At 35.4% G+C, this 18,245-nt stretch overlaps 1 protein-coding gene across 2 annotated transcripts in view; it reads right to left on the bottom strand.

The window, feature by feature from the left end:
* The window catches only part of tub (TUB bipartite transcription factor), a 93,012-nt gene extending 75,940 nt beyond the window's left edge, over positions 1 to 17,072 (bottom strand). The window contains exon 1 of one of the 2 annotated variants that reach the window (XM_079865208.1): positions 16,908 to 17,072. In XM_079865208.1, coding sequence (XP_079721334.1) covers positions 16,908 to 16,969 — 62 coding nt within the window. In that variant the 5' untranslated portion in view covers positions 16,970 to 17,072. The remainder of the gene's footprint in view (positions 1 to 16,907) is intronic. The other variant, XM_079865210.1, reaches the window with a different exon arrangement.
* Between the last annotated feature and the right edge of the window lie 1,173 nt (positions 17,073 to 18,245).

Below are 18,245 nucleotides of genomic sequence, written 5' to 3'. Positions count from 1 at the left end.
TCACTTCAAAGAGCATGTCGCAGTGTACAAAATTATGATGTTGCATGCGGTGCATAAATGAGAAAATTAGGAAAAAGTTAATCACAGGACATTTTTAAACAAATTAAGAGCATGTAATGTCTGGAAAAATCTTAATCTGTTATTTATAAGGCCATGTTTGACACAGAAGTCATGTTTTTGTTTAAAAGCACCTCTGAATAACATGATCTAGAACAAAGTCAAGTGAAAATAGTTGGTGAAATATGAAAAAAAAATAAAATAATAATTTCAACATTACGAGCATTTAAAGCTACTACAAGATTTCCAAACAGACCTTCTCTAGAGTAACCAATGTATATTTTCCAGTCTCATAAGATTTTCACATCAGAGAAAGCAGAGTAACACTGTAACAGCAGGCTCACCACCCACCCTTCACTGACTGCTGCTACGGCTAAAATATATGGTTAAGATGAATCACACATTTGTCATTGTGTTATTGCACTTATTAGATGACTGCATGTTCAAGGCCTGTGGAAATATCATCAGAGAGACCTATCAGCACAGATGACTTTACACAGTGCTAAAATGTTTGACTTCATTTTGGATATTATTGAGGCGAGCTTGCATTTAATATTATAACAAATTAAATAGAGTAAAATACAGAAAATATTAAAGGAAATATAAATAAAGAATAGTTGAAAGTACATTCATCTCTACTTATTTGCATTCAGAAGAAAAGAAATAGGAATTAAAATAGGAATTAAATGATGCTAAAGTGGGTGAAATAATAAAATCAAATAAAATAAAATAAAATGAGCCAGAACGCAATCATCGACTTTCCGTCCTTTACAACCCTTGAGACTTCTGGCAGTCGATTGCTTCTGACTGCCAGCTGGCACCTGATTGAGAGGCTAAAATCAACCTTTTGAAGTAGTGAATAATACGCTTGCCCCCGGTTTCACAGACATGGCTTAACCCTAGTCCCAGACTAAAAAGTATGTTTGAGCAGTTTTAACTGAAAGTAACTTGCACTGACATATCTTAAAATACCACTGTTATTGTTTTGTCTCAAGATGCACACTAGTAATGTTTTTTTTCTTTCCTAAGGCACGTTTAAAAAAGCTACTTAAATGCCCTGAATGAACTAAGGCCTAATCCTGGTTTAATCTAAGCCCTGTCTGTGAAACCGGGCATCGATTCGTCAAGCAACAAATCATTTCCGGATGCAAAAACAAAAAAAAAGTTACGATGTTTAGGGCAATGGCTCTTGTGCCAGAAATGGGACCTTAATTTATGATGCAAGCTGTTTCCATGGGTGGACCGCTGAGGGTTTTTTTTATTTATTTTTTAGGAATTCATAGACTCAATCTGATCAAGCAGATTTTTTTTTGCTTAGGAATGTACTAAACAATTGATTGTAATCTGCTGTCAAAGAGTCCCAAAATTGTCACAGTGTCTGGCAAAAAGTTTAGCACTTTGCAAGTGATTCATTATACCTGCTGTATACCTGTCCTCACCAGCAGTCTTAATCTAATCCATAAAAATGATGTTTGTTGGTGTAAAGTCAAGTTGATCTGGTGAAATTAAATAATGTTTTTCAATTAAAATCAGTTGATTAGATTTTTTTTTGCTTAACAAAAAAAAATGTACAATGAAAAATGTTGACATAAAATGGGCTTAATGTGGTAATGTAAATTAACTAGTTTGACTCAAGTTATCATGTTTGAATCAAATTGACTACATTATCGTTAGTTCATTTTAAGGGTTCAGGACAGGTAACAAAGTAGCTCCTTACAGTATAACACATACCACTTTTTACTGTGTAGAATACATATACTGTAATTAAAAATACATTACAAGACCTGTAAACCATTAAAACGTTCTGTTTCAAACCAATATCTGGGCTCCTTAAAACATGGCCATGAACTACTATGGATACATAGATCATAAACCATTACTATTTGTAGTTTATTTTGGGACACTTTTGCCTCTGGTTAACTTGGAATGAGAATGCAAAAATGAGAAAGATTTGTGTACTGTATGTCGAATGTAATTGTCTAAGTGGTCTCTAAGGCTCTGGTTAATTTACAAATGGTTCAATTGATCATACTACTAAACAACGATGGTTTATTTCTGAATTGAGCTCATTTCAGAATTGATGAACTTTATTGAACGGATTTGAATAGACACTAAACAGACTTCAGCTGAACAATGAGACCATTATCTTTTTAGAGCTCTGTTGAAGCGTTGAACTGTTTGCATCACTGAATCATTATTTTATTGTTTATCACTGTAAACTTTAAAGCTGCTTTGAAATCTGTACTGTATAAATCACTATATAAGATGTTACAGATTATTCCCCGCCTCCAGTTTACTCACACCACAAGCTTCACGAAGATGAAACGTGGAGCGTGTTTCTTTGTGGGAAACAGTATCCCATGCAGTGTCCTCAGATTCATACATCAGATTTCAGAAAAATGTAGTAGGTAATCCAGAAATTCCATGCATATAGAAAGTGCACATACTATTCACAGTATACACATTGCATACTCCAATATATATTAGGAGTTGTATGGTAGTATGCCATTCCGAACACAGCTTCCATACTGATTTCTGTGTTCTTGAGTTGTATTTAGCAGATGCTGGCAAATATAGTAGGTCATCTGGGTATTCCATGCATACAGAAAATTAGCATACTACGCACAATATACATACTGGATACTGCAGAAAAAGTAAGAGTAGTATGATATTATGCCATTTCAAACACAGCCAGTGTTAGTGAGAAGCTAACTTCATGAAGATCTATCAAATACCCATTCTTCACTGTTAAAGGGGTGGTTCAGAATTTTGGACATCGGACCTCATTTACAAGTTAGCCTGTGTGTTATTTATCAGTGGAGACAGTTTTCAAAAATTTTTAACTAGTCCAAAATTCTGAACCACCCCTTTAAGACTGTCTGTCAAAGGGACACCATGTATTTGTACATATTACAGTAAACAGTTTTCACAAAGAAAAATAGCTTTAATGCAACTATAAGACAAAAGCCATTTATACTGTATTAGTATCATCAATGTTACATTTAAAAAATGTTTAGCAAAAAAAACTTTAAAAAGTTGTTTTAAAAGAATTTGCCAAATTAGCAGTCATCTCTCATGCCAACTGCAGGCATTTTATTAAAACATATATATATATATATATATATATATATATATATATATATATATATATATATATATATTTTTTTTTTTTTTTTTTTTTTTTTACATGAACATTGTTATTAAGTGTTACAATTATCCCTGCTCTCCCTACTGCAAATTAAAAAATATATATTAAACACAAATCACTTCACAAATGTAATATAAATGCTGTCACCATGGGATAAATGGATGCTGTGATGTATAATCCAATTTTCCGATAATCTTTTTCTTTTCTTTCAAGAACATTTGCTATCCGCAGCTGTGCATCACTGTCACAGCAGCATGTGTTACCTTGAAAGTAATAAGCAGCAGTCGGTGCTAGGTTACTGAATCAGAGCTGTCCTAAGGTCAACTATCATGCTGTACTCTAATGCAGTCTACAGTGTGACTTGTCACATTGATTTATAGCAGTCATAACCAATGAAAACAGCTTCTACATTATTCTCAACAGGCTTTTGTATAATTTGGTTTAAATGTGAAAAAATTACATTGTGGTGTGATTTTGTAAAGGTATAGCCATGAAGTCTCACAAGGGTGACAATAAGTGACTCATGTGCCAGCAGAACACACACCGTTTAGATTAATATGAATGCTAACCAACATCTTTCTCTTAGTATTATAAACCAAAAAATCTCTTGACATGTTAAATGAGATACAGTGCAGTGCTGCACTTATTAGTTACAGGTTTTTTTTTTAACTGCCTCTTTTCGTCTATATATCTGAAAAAAAATCTTATTTCATTCATACTGTTTAAGACAAAAATCAGACATCAATGTCACCAAGTAAACAGAGCAGCTTGTGTTATTTTATGTGGTTGCTGCAAAAGAGCAGAGGAAAAGTATCTGTGTAAAAGCATTACATTTTGAAATACTCATTAAAATAAGTAAAACAAATGTTTTATATTTGAGCATAATAATGGAGTTTGCTGTTAGCAGATTGCTAAGCCAACAAAATGTAATGTATTTAAAATTATCAGTTTTAAATACAAAAAAAAAAGCTAAATCTGCTACTTCTCAGTATTTACTGAAATATATTAGCACCATTTTTCTTGTCTGTGATTTTGGAAATTTTTATTTTATTTTTTTTACACTTTGGCTTGCCACATTACATCATGGACTTGCCTTCTCCATTAAATAATAATAATAAAAAAATCATGAAATTATTATTACAGTCTAGGTCATTATCATCACATTATGAAATAAATGTTTCTCTAATACACATTGGCCACAATTATTGGTACTACTTGGTACAAAATTCTTATGAGTAAAATATATCTGAAGTATATTCCTCTTCATATTTACAATTTGTAGCACACAAACTAGGGTGACTAGGAACATGAAATTGTCTAGCTATGACTTCCTGTTTCACGGGAATATAAAAATGAGGAAACACAAAGGCCAAATTCCAACCCAATCTCCTGGTTCTGCGTATCTATAGCATGAGTTTATGCTTTCATTTGGCGCACTCTTTATACGCAAAAGTCATCTACTACTGTACATAGGCTTCAGTAACGGTACGCTCTCAGAAAAAAAGGTACAAAAGCTGTCACTGTGGTGGTACCTTTTCAAAAGGTACACCTTTGTACCTAAAGAGTGCATTTAAGTCCCTCAAAGGTACATATTGGTACCAAACATGTACATATTAGTACCTAAATGGTACATATTAGAACCCTTTTGAAGGGAACTGTCCCAGTGACAGCTTTTGTACCTTTTTTTCTGAGAGTGTTAGTCTGACTCACACTGTGCAGCTAGGTGAGCTCCTCAAATCCGTTACAAAGCTGCTCGGATCAGTATTCGTTTACAGTGAGAGTGGCAAAGGGGAACAGAAATCAGGTAAATATTACCTGACTTCCGTTAGAGAAGAAATAATATCACAAAGCTTTCAAGACACACACAATTAAGTTCGGGTGTAGAGTGTGGTCAGTTATTAAATAACTAATTTTCTTAAACTTAAACCTTTTTATGTATTGATTTTAAAAAAGCATTTAAATTTAACTGGGTATTGCGTATGCATGCAAAAGTGGATGTTTGCTTATAAAGAGCACACCAAATGAAAGCATGAGCTTGTGAAATAACACAGTGCAGGGAGATCAGGTAGCAAATTCCTTTACTCATCCATGACAATAGGTAGGCTAAAACCAAAGAAGATAGTTCTGATGTGCAACAAAATATTGTTGAGCTTCACAAAATAGAAAGTGGCTGTAAGAAAATAGCTAAAGCATTGAAAAATCACATTTGCACCATCATTGCAATAATTAAGAAATTCCAATGAACAGGAAATGAATCTGCCTGGAAGAGGACGTGTGTCTATATTGTCAATGCATGGCAATGAGGATAGTTTGAGTAGCCAAATACAGAAATCCAAAAAAAAAAAAAAAAAAAAAAAAAAAAAAAAAAAAATTATATATATATATATATATATATATATATATATATATATATATATATATATATATATATATATATATATATATATATATATCAAACAGCACCTACATCACTACATGTTGTCTGAAGGGTTTCAAGAAAAATCCTCTGCTCTTGTCTAAAAACACACTCCAGCATATTCAGTTGTCAGACACTACTGGAACTTCAAACAGGACCGGGTTCTGTGGTCAGAATAAACTAAAAAAGAGCTTTTTGGCAGAAAACCCATGAGAACGGTTTGGTGCACACAGGGATAAAAAAGTACCCCATGTGTATGATTAAATATACTGCTGGATCTTTAATGTTGTGGGCCTATTTTTCTGCTGAACCTCTTGTTCAGATACATGTCATCATGGATTCTATCAAATACCAACAGATAAAATCAAAACCTGACGGTCTCTGCTAGAAATCTTATAATGGGCTGTGGTTGGATCTTCCATCAGGACAATTATCCAAAACAAACATCAAAATCAACACAAAAATGAGTCACTGAGCACACAATTAAGGTTCTGCCATGGCCATTCCAGTTCCCTGAACCCTAAAGAAAACTGAGTAGGAGAGTGTATCAACATGGACCTGGGAATTTGAAGGATCTGAAGAGATTCTGTATGGCGTAATGGAATCTGATTGTCTTTTTTTGGACTTTGTGTTCTTTTTGCACTGTCTATTCTGTCGTCATGGACACCAGTGTGATTTGTTATTCAGTTCAGGTGTGTGTCTCTAATTATCCTCATTTACCTGTGTATTTAAGTTCCGTTGTTTCAGTTCAGTGTGGTCGGATCTTGTCAATTTTATGGTTGTGTTTGCTGTGGATACTAATAAAGACTGTCTTGGATCTTTATCGTGTGTTAGTATGTGGCACTGATCTCTTGTCAGGTGTTCTCCAAACTCATCAGAAATTACAGAAGAAAACTCTGAGCTGTTATCTTGGCAAATGGAGGTTGCAAAAAGTATTGAATTAAAGGGTGCCAATAATTGTGGCCAATGTGTATTAGAGAAAAACATTTTTTTCATTATGAGATTTTCCCCCCGTTTTCAATTCTTTTACTTCAATGAAAGGTTAGATTTTTTTGCATTTTTTGAATAAAAGGTCAGAAGCATTAGCAATTCAGATTTATTTCCACAGGCTTCTTTTTTCACATTTACCAAGGGTGCTAATAATTCTCACCACGACTGTATTATTGTTACTATTATTATTATATAATTAAAATGGCTTTTGGATCAGCCTATGGAAGCACGTTTATGATGCTATAAAATGTGTCCCCCATAGAATTTGGAACAGAGCTACTGAGAAAACATTTTCACTCAAAACCCTATCGAATTGTATTGCTTATTCATCAGACTAGATCAAACATATTTAAAATGCCATTGTTTTCCCTCAATATTTCATATAGAACAAAACCCCCTAATTGGTCCATCTGCATGAGCAGAAAGACTCCATATGCTTCATAATCAAACATAACCAAGTACTGTGTCTTCAGAAAAAAAACATATTGCTCATGTATCCGTCTTCACATGCTGTCCTACCTATGTCCCATATGTCTTGATATATATGTGGGGCTATATTGCACCATTTTTCAACAAATACAGCTACAAGAAATTTATTTTTTATTATCCCTCTGCACATAATTTTCAAACATTTAATATTTACCACTATAACATCTCTGCCAGTCCCCCGCCATGTTTAACAGCTGCTAAAATTGTGTGTTGAAGGCATCCTTTGTCTTTCTACAAATATTCTGCTACAACTGTCCGAACGTACAAAATGACGTGTGACAGATGATGACTCATCAGACTACATAACATTTTTCCATTGCCCAGGGGTCCAGGGTTTGTTCTCCTCACACCAGGTCATGAATCTCTATAATGCAAGCACTCTTTCTGAATAACAGATTCTAGCTTTGTGAAGCGCACAGTTTTCTTGTTGACCAGATTATTGGCATTCATCTGCTGTTTGTATTTAATATATATGTGTGTGTGTGTGTGTGTGTGTGTGTGTGTGTGTGTGTGTGTGTGTGTGTGTGTGTGTGTGTGTATACTCTGTTAAACAAAATTTATATTAAATGTGAATAAGATTTAAGAATTTCACTGCCGATGAGTCTTCTAACATCATGCAGTACAATACAAGACACAAAATCAATGCAAATGCACCCTTAAACTTCTATATATGTTTGAATGTTTCACTCAAAGCATGGTGAATCTGCTTTTAGCTATTATGCCAGCCGCAGCTGGAACCAGCTTCCAGAGGAGATCAGACGTGCTCCTACAGTAGTCACATTCAAATCTAGACTCAAAACACATCTGTTTAGCTATGCATTTACTGAATGAGCACTGTGCCAATGTTCGTCCGACTGTTTGTACTGTACTGTATTTTTTTTTTTTTTTTTTTTTTCTTAACTGTTTTAATTAGTCTTATTTCTTTTTATTATTTTAATTTCTTTTATGTAAAGCACTTTGAATTGCCATTGTGTATGAAATGTGCTATATAAATAAACTTGCCTTGCCTTGCCTATATGTATGTATGACATGCAATATGTCTTCATTACTAGAATTACTACTGTAAATCTAAGAAAACTAAGCTCCAAAACATGAAGGATTTACCAGCATTTCTGTGAGAATCAACTGAGAATCTCATTGAACGGCATATCATTTTAGTATTTAAATGTCGTTCAAAAGAAAAAGGAGAAACTTTTAATTGTGTGATTAATGGCCTTGAGCATTGTGACTCAATAAAAATGAACTTTGCAAATGAAATACAAGTTCACAGAAACATTAAAGATGTAGCAGATTTCTTTAACATAGAAATATAGTTTTAGTTATCTTATTGAGTTAAATATAGTCTTATATACTTGTATTAGGGTGAAACAAACATAACCTCACAGTACACACCACTAAACTTTTGTTAATTTTTGTTACCTTAAATACCCATTAAGTTACTTCCTTTCAGCAGACACTTTTTTATAATTATTCTATTGCAAGAACAGTCGATGAGAAGCACAGTTGGGTGAGGTGACTAACTTTTGAGCAAACTGCTGAATCTGACAGAGTGAAACAGAGTGCTCATTAAATGTCTTAATTGAACCGGCTACACATGTTCTAGCACCCGAGATAACCACTAAAGTAGACCTCTTTACAAGTCTTAATATGTCTGCTTTATATATTGGTTTTCTTGAAAATGGTTGAAAAGTTTCTTGGTTGAAATAAAAGTTTATGTAATTTAACTTTTCATGAAAGGCTGTGGAAAAATAATAAGATGCCGCCTCCACTACCTCCAGGGCTTGGGACAGCCCTGGATGCATTTAAATGAATTGTGAAATGGCTACTGGCAACCTAGAAGTGACAGATTAAAGAGACTGAGCTCTTAAATAATAATGTCAATAACCGCCTTCCTTGTATAGGAAGATTGATGAATGAGAAGGGATCTTTAAAAGTAAACACCCACAAGGCTTATGTTAGCAATTTCACTAAACTAAATATATGGCTCTCACTCTCCTATAACAAGACTAAAAGATGCAATAATGCTTCCAATGTCTTCCATTTGCTCATTTGTTTACCTGGCTTTTTTTCCTGCAGCAAAATGACTCAGCATTTAAGCTAACTTAAATTGCTAGAAAAATCTCTACCTTTTTTCAGCCAATAAAAGCTTTTGAAATGTACTTCTTGTTTTACTCAAGGTTTACCTGAATGAATGTCTAATGGAGTCTAGAGGAAAATAAATCCTCAAATTAAATGATGTGCTAGAAAAAAATACAAGAAAGCACTTTCACCTTGTTCTGAATAACATTGGCATGCATGTTACATTTGATTTAAATTACTCAACACAATCTTTTAGCAACACTGCATTCATATCTACAGCTAGTGAATGCCAAAAATAAACTAAAACAATGAAAACAATTTTTTAGAAGTGACCAACTGATCCCAAGTAGGGCTCACAGCATCCTGCAGTGGACATCCAACCCCGCTCACATCCAAGAGTGATGTCAGAAGCCGCAAACCCGATTTGTTGTATGTAGGTTTCAGACTGAAAGGGTTTTTAGGCGTAAGAGTAGGTTTTGAGTAGGATTCAGACATAAGGGTAGGTTTTAGGTGGGGTTTAAATATGTAGATTCCAAATTAAACAGGGATTTTTTTTAGGCGTAAGGGTAGGTTTTGAGTGGGTTTCAGTCCAGTCTGTTATAAAAAGAGAAATAAAAGAAGTAAATGAAAAAGAAATGGTGTAGACAATCAGGACTGTGATTGACATGACCAATAAAAACTTACGATTCGGCTGCAGGGAGGAGTTTCCGGAAAAAAAAAAATCAAGCTAATGTGATGTATTTGGACACGAGTGTGGCTTCTGACGTCACACTTGGATGTTAAAACAAGTGACTGTTAAAAAATGTATTTGTTATTGAATCATTTATTCAAGAGAATGTAGTACTGTATGATGATTCTGAAGTAAGTCAGAAAGATGTGATGAATTGTTTTTGTAAATATGATTAATCCTATACATCATGTACAGTCTGTATAAGTGAATGATTTAACTTTTCCCCATGGTCTAGTGTTAAAAATTAAATAAATAAAAATTGCAATATCGAATCGCAATACATATCGTATCGGCACCCAAGTATCGTCGTGAGTCGTGACAGTATCGAATCGGGAGATAGGTGTATCGTCCCAGCCCTACTAAACAACCAAGAGAAATATATGTCAACCTCAAATGTAACATTGATCTGTACATCCGCATCGGGGGAATAACATTATAATCTCGTTCACAGTAGAGAAAGATGCATGTAAGCTACACAGGAAAAGTAACCGTGAAGACACTGAATTTAACATAAAACAGCCGTCATAATAGTCATAAATACACTTACATTGCTGTAAATGAGTTTTTATGAATGAATGGCTTGCTATAACTGTTGCTGGTCTTCGTCAACAACACGCACTTTTGCACCACCTGCTGGTGAGCTCGACTAACAGCAGATGGAAATTATGCTCGGTAATCTACTGCTTTTCCTGCAGTTCCTGGATTGTCAACGTTGAATTTACTGTCAAATTTGAACCACTGAATTTGTGGAAGCGAATTTGCAAAGCGAAATAAAATGGACCGAAAATTGCCTGTTGAATATTATAGGTTGTATTTTTAAACAGTTTGAATATTTTGGAAGTGAAATATGAAAGGTGAATATGGATTATTGAATTTATAATAATGAAAATGTGTTTGAAATGTTTTGAATTGAAATAGTCACAGCTTAAATATTCAACCATGCTGAATTTCAGCCCATAAAAATGCAAGCCCTAAAAATACAATGCATTAAAATGCAAGCATGGTTAATGCAATGCATATTTTTTTCCAAGTAGTGCAATTCAACAGGCTTATTTATTTCAAAAACATTTGGCATTATTTTACTTCCATATTCAACCTAATGCCTTTTTATTTTAAAAAGCTGTTTACTCCCACACAACTGACTACCTTCCAGCAGAGAACATTAATCAGGGCCCTCAGATTTAATGGGCAGAAAGGTTCTGAGGTGAACTGAAAGAATAAAAAATAAATAAACAATTAACACTACTCAACATGCCTTCAGCCTGGTTTGGCTTAATTATCATCTATCATAATAATTCTCTATTTTTTCCCCTGTCTTACAGTTAATGTGTGGATGAGTAACTGGTTGTAATTAAATCAAAACCAGAGTATTTATAATAAAGTTGCATTTCAGACACAATCAGACAATTAGAACCGATTTTGAAGCAGACAGAATTAGACTAGGTGCTGGAGTAACGTTACTCATATTTGATGTGTTACAGGGACGTTAGGGTGAGATCTTCTATCTCTCTCTCTCTGCTGCTTTAAACAATTCTGTTTTAAAATATTCCAGCCTGCGAATGCACTTCCCTTGCGAACTCCACATCTCTGACTATTGAGACAGTAATTAGAGCAGTGCAGTAGTCTCTGTTCTGTGCCCCTTTTCAGCCCATTAGGGAGAAAGGGCTTATGCTCACAGTTTACAGAGGAAATCAAAAGAACAGCGTATGTTTCCTTTGTGTGTTTTCCACAAGAAACACTTATAACACTTTTAAGTTAAATAATATATTTATTAATATAGTTATTTGATTGTGTAAATAATATTGATATATATATAATCTCTTGCTAATAATAATGTAAAAACCTTAAATGTCACATTTTGAAAAATTGTATAATAAAATAATTAATTTAAAAAAAAAAAAAAGCTACAGATGTTAAATGATTGAACCTGGTGCAAAATAACACTTTCTTTCTAGTTTTTATATAATATTTCAAAAACACAATGTACATATAAATTTGCATTTCAATAAAATGTGCACTAAATCATAAAGGCATAAAGCTGCCAGTCTATTAATAAAAACAAGCAATTGTTGAAATTTCAATAATTTGAATGGTGACCTAATAAAAAAATAAAAAAACAGGCATGACTGTTGTTATCATCATAAGACCATTAGCCAAGAAACAGAACTAGAGCATGTATTGTTGAGTTGCAGTAAATGGGAGGTTTAGATTCAGTCACTGGTCAATGTTACCACAGAAACCGGTCTCAAATGTTTCATATATAGACTGAGGATATGTCAGGGGTCACATCTCCAAGGGCCAGACCTGACAGACAACACTTATTACTGTTTAAAACAAAACAACAGATTTGCACTCACACATACACACACGGCAATGTGCTCTCCTCACAGTATAGATCAGAGTTGCATTGTGAGCAGAATCAACAAAAAGCCTTATAAAGCCTTATAAATCTGCTCCCCTGTGCCAGACTAAGGTCTCTAAGCTCCAAAAAGTCGATAGGAAGTGAGAACACATTATTTACCTAGCCTTTAGGTTGACCGGCATGGATATCCTGTAATTAACCCTACGCTATCTCACGACCAATTCATACGAATTCGTACGAGTGAGTAAAATGTGACGGATTCGATTTGTCTGAACCCCAGTGACGGTTACGTTTAGGGGCGGGGTCAGAGGTAGGTCATTCGTACGAATTCATACGAATTGGGCAACTCGTAAAATATGTACGATTTAGCAAAAATCGTACAAATCCGTACGAGTGAAATCGTATGAATTCGTACGGATTAGCCACCTCGTAAAATTTGTCGAATGACGAAGATCAAAAACTTAGCCTAGTCATTAAAAAAAAGGTATTTGTTCTGGGATTCTGACACAATGTCCAACCACAAGGAACATTTTCTATCATGTTGTTAGCAGACGTGTCAAACAGCATTTATTTAAAAATTTTTTGATTGCAAAGATTTCCTCAGCAGGTACCAATAACAAATCAGAATCAATATGATTGTAGTGCTATCAGTGCAACTCATTTTTTAAGTGGGCCTTGGGCTACTAAACCTCTCACTAAAGACTAAACCACCAGGGGGTCAGAAAAAGGATAGTACTTCTGGGGGTTCAAGCACAAGCTGCCACTGAGATGAATGAAAATGCTAACGATAGCTCTCTCTCTCTCTCTCTCTCTCTCTCTCTCTGTAACACAGACCTTTTCTGAGGTGAAAAAATTGAGAAAATCTGGTGAAAAAATTGAGAAATTCTTCCCCCAAGCAATCTCAACCATCCTACTGGCTCTGAGCAGAGATACGAAATTAATCCCACAAATCAAGCATCTGCCTTATAGAGAGCGTGGCTTTACATAAGTCATGCAATGGTTCCACTTATCTGTCAGAATAACACAGTAGATGTTCTGTGTAATTCACTGAGCGATTCAACCCCTATTGGAATTCAGTCAGTGTGCTGCAGTGAATGATATGAAATGTGTGTGCCTCCCACCGATTCTGCACCATCACAGTCCTAATATTTTTTACTATAGTAAAGTGTGAAAAAAGAATCAGACAACTGCACCTTCGCTAAGCGCTGCCTTAACTGTTACCATCCGACATTTTCTCAGTCCATGGAAGAACTGCATGTTTGTATAGTTTTAAACTATTAGGTCACTTATAATAGTGACACAAGGCACCCTGAGAGGATATAAGCAGTATTTTATTTTCCTTACTCCACATTGTTATAGTTGACTAAAACAAAAATTATTTTGAAAATTTTTGTTAAAGGGTTAGTTCACCCAAAAATGAAAATTCTGTCAGTAATTACTCACCCTCATGTTGTTCCAACCCCGTAAGACCTTCGTTCATCTTCGGAACATAAATTAAGAAATTTTTGATTAAATCTGAGAGCTGGATCACTTCTCCATAGGCTGCTAGGTGACCGAAACTTGCTGGCCCAGAAAAGTTATTAAAGAGATCGTTAATATAGTCCAAGTGACTACAGTGGCTTAATCTTAAGTATATCAAGCGACGAGAATACTTTTTGTGCGCAAAAACAAACAAAAATAACGACTTTTCATTTCCTTCTCTCTGGGCCTCTAGTTGGTTCACGTAGTGTTTTTGCGTAGCGCGTCTGTGTTACACGTCACCACGTAGGCTCACAATTGGTCGAAGCTGGTCATGTGTGTGATGCGTGTTGACGTGCAACACAGACGCGCACCGCAAAAACACTACGAGGCCCAGAGAGAAGGAAATGAATAGTGGAATAAAGTCGTTATTTTTGTTTGTTTTTGGGTGAACTAACCCTTTAACTGAAATAAAATAAAATATAAATATTAGATTCAAAACTTGAAATGTTAGCAATTAGACTCTCAGCTGATCCACATCTACCTATAGGAATACAACACCTGTCACAGCATAAGGTCCATTCAGTATTATCATCAGCTTTATCGTGTTGCTCAGGAACTAATTACCCTCCTCCATCCCCAGCTCCTCTTGTCCACAGTCAGGCCTTGAAAATCACAGAGGCAGCATTTGAAATGGCATACTCTTTGAGCAGGTACTTCTTTTGAATAAATGTTTACTTTGCGACCATTAAAAAAAAAATGTTTTATAAAATATAAATTTATGTAGTGTATGTAATCCGGACATATTGGTCATGTCGTCATTGTCATGTGACTTACAGTTTAAATGTGGTTCACAACCGTTGCATCATGGGATAGTAAAGTGTTTCGTTTTTTCGCCTGATATATAGACCTTAAGCGCCAGAGAAACAAGCGCACAGCCATCTTTAGAATTTTGTCTTTGCAGTAGCTCTGTGTATTTCTATGGCATTGCTGTTGAAGAGTAATTAGATGAGGTGATGTGGATTGAATTATTGTAGAGTTAACGAAAGGTTTTAAAACGAGCGGTTCATTCATAAATCCGTAAGATCGTACCTTTGTGCTGTGGAAATACAAACTGGAAGACAACACAACAAGTGCAGCACTGAAAAGGGGTAGGGCTACATAAGGTCTATAGTTGGGAAGTGTTCGGATGCAGCCAGTGTTCTCAAGTTCTTTCCTATAGGATGTTCTGTAAAGCTGGTTGGAGTTAGCAGCAGTAACAAAGCAGGCTGAGCTTAGCAAAGGGTCAATTACACGCATTGATTGCATACTCCCTATGACTACTGTGGAAAGGGAAAAAAGCATGAATAAATGATCACCAGGTCTGCCTAACAGCCATTGTGAGACATATTATCAGCTTCCTAATGAGATCACTTGACATTTATTTGGATAATTGGAGCAGACTCCCCTCTCTTTAACAGAAATATAAAAGTGCTTAACTACATCTATTGAAGTTTGCCTGTGTGCTGAAAACAATCTGCACCAAACACCTGGGTGTTACAGCTGTGTTAATGGGGACACAGGGTTGTTGATTAGACTGCCTGAGAGCAGTTCCAGACCTGACGAGGAGGGCTGACAACTGTAATGCCTGCATGATCTGTGCACTGTAATCAGCGCCATACTTCCATTAAATCCCAAACCAGCTCAAGGCATCATTCTGGAGCTGATTTAATGGCAGGTAGGCTAAATTAAAAGGGGTGAGAGGAATGTTTTACTGCACAGTTGAAAGGATTACTGTCAGCTGAACAAAACATTGTGCTGCTTTGTCGCTGCGCATCATACAGAACTATGATCTGGGATGTGTCCAGCCTGATGTTCTGGCAGGTATTGTCTCTTTTATCCATTCATCAGAGACGGTGCTCAGTGATGGATAGTATTCCCTTTGTTTGGAGGAGAAGCACCAGCTGTTCTCTGAAGCGCTGTCTTTGCCATAGGAACACTTCCTCCATTTAGCCTACCTCTGTGCCCTATCACCCACATGCATCCGCAGACTCTGAACTATGCCAAAAGGGTCTTGGAGGAGAGAGATGGAGGGTCAGATACTGCGTCCGAAATCGTGTACTTTCAGAACATGTGTACCCCTCGATACTGATGAAGAGTGGGTTTTTGGTATGCGGGTGTGTATACATAAATACAATCCCAGACTTACTACATCTGCCATAGTGGCATTGTCCTTTAACCAAAGACGTACTCATAATAACAACTTAATTATAACAATTTATGTCTGCAAAGAAATACAAGACCAATTACAATTCAGTTGGCAAATATTACAATGTCACCATTGTTGATTAAATTGGTAAAAAAACAAATTAAAAATCAGATGAGACTTTTTGTCATCTATATGGTAATGATCAAAATTATGAATGGCTTATTGTAATGGCCAGAATTTTATTATCCTATAGTTTTTATTTATTTATGATTTACTATTGTGTGCATAGAGGATCTTTCTGTAGTTCCTCTGGGGAGCAGTGAGAGAGCAGTCATAGCATACCAATCACATCCTGGGTTTTCAAATGTGTCACCTACTGCAGACATGATGATCTCAAGTATCTTCCTCTGGTTCATAAGGAGAGGCACTGAGGCAGATTTCATGACGCCTGTAGAGAATTGGGATGCTGACAGTGGAGCTGAGAGGATGCTGAAGCTAGACTAATAAATACACGAGAGATGCGCTGGAAAAAGCACGTGTTGAAATAGAACCGAGACATTTGGCTCACCAAAGCAATGTTGATACGTGGTAACCGTTTTTAAAACAAAAACGACCGTTAGGTTTCAGTCATGTGGTGATTGACTGAAGACATGTGGTCAATTCTCCATTCAGCTGTCAAATCAGAAAAATTCTACTCGCTGTTACAAGCGCCTTTGTGAACAGGAAAACCAAAATACAGCATCAGGTTAGCAAACGATAACTCTTTTTCACTAAAAGAAGCCATTTGTTGTTTTTCCTCAGACAAATCACGAACTTTGTACACAACTTATGTCGTTAAAATCAGCGTCTTCTCTCACCGTTAAGAACGACCGGGTACGTTGGTTTGGCTGCTCGCGTTTCTCGTCGCGTTTACTTTGATCATACGAATTATTTAACACGCACATAAACACAGATTTTTACAGTCTGTTTACATGCTGAAGGCGTGCTTACCTGTCATAACTCCATCGACTGTATGACATGCTCTTATTGTTGCTCAGTCCGTCCATGGCCATCTGCGGTCAACAACTGCTCGATTACGCAGCGACACCGAGCCGTATAATATTGTTGGTGTCTTGTGTTAAATCCTCGTCTTCGCTACAGTGAACGTCTTTAGATGCTTCTAGTGGGGAGCTGTTTGGTTGAGGGGTTTAAAATAGGTGGACTGAACCACTGGCTGTGAGAGGGGAAATGTCAGTTGTTAAAATGAGCGCACACGTTTAGATTTTCTTTCTTGAACGAAATATCGCAGATATCCGATTTTTTTGTTGTTGTTGGCAGAGTAGGCTATTAGGAACCTCGCGTCTTTTCAATAAAAATAAATAAATAAATTAATTAGAAGCAGCCAATTGACTTGTCTCTCTATTGTAGAAGGTAAAGTATTGCTTCTAGGCAATACTTACATGTGTAACATGTGGCATGCATTATGATGATGCATCAGACAATAGGCCTATAATATTTGGGAAAATACATTTAATTGTTCAAGCAGAAACATAACATAAAATGAAGCACAGCTTCTGGCACAAAGGCCTCAGAAATCCCAGCTGTCATCTAATATTTTTTATAAAATGTATAATACTACAAAACAATTTATCATTTTAATAATTTAGGCCTATTTTTAAAAGGTAAGCTATATGTAAAATAGTTATGGTAACACTTTCAAAGGTATCATTTGTTAACATTAGTTAAAGGGATAGTTCTACCAAAATGAAAAATTTGTCATCATTTACCTCGTGTTGTTCCAAACCTGTATGAGGTTCTTTCTTCTGTTGAACACAAAATATATTTTAAAGAATGTTGGTAACCAGACAGTGGATGGTACCCATTGACTTCCATAGTATTCTTTTCTTACTATGCATTAAAGGGTATGCATTAAATAACATAATGAGCAATGTGATTTTACAGCATTAATTAATCTTTGTTAATGTTAACAAAAATGTTAATGTTTGTGTTAGTTCACAGTGTATTAATGTTAACAGATACAACTTTTGATTTACAAATATAGTAGAAATGTTGAAATTAACATAAGATTATAAAATATGAGAAGAAAATATTAGATTATTAAACTGTATTGTTCATTCGTAGCTCATTCTAACTAGCCAATGTTAACAAATGAAACCTTATTGTGTGTTACCTAAAATACGAAAGTTAAATGTTTGATGTAAAATTGTGCATTTTGACAATAACTGAAAAATGAATGACAAATAAAATAGTAAAAAGTAAACTCTTCTGCAGCAAATATGAGGGGGGGTGATCTTTACCTCATCACTTCAGAATGTAAACAATATTTTT

The sequence above is a fragment of the Squalius cephalus genome, assembly GCF_949319135.1.
Source record: "Squalius cephalus genome assembly, chromosome: 3".
NCBI classification, from domain to species: Eukaryota; Metazoa; Chordata; class Actinopteri; order Cypriniformes; family Leuciscidae; genus Squalius; species Squalius cephalus.
The sequence above is the reverse complement of the archived record's forward strand: the minus strand, read 5'-3'. Positions and strand labels throughout refer to the sequence as shown.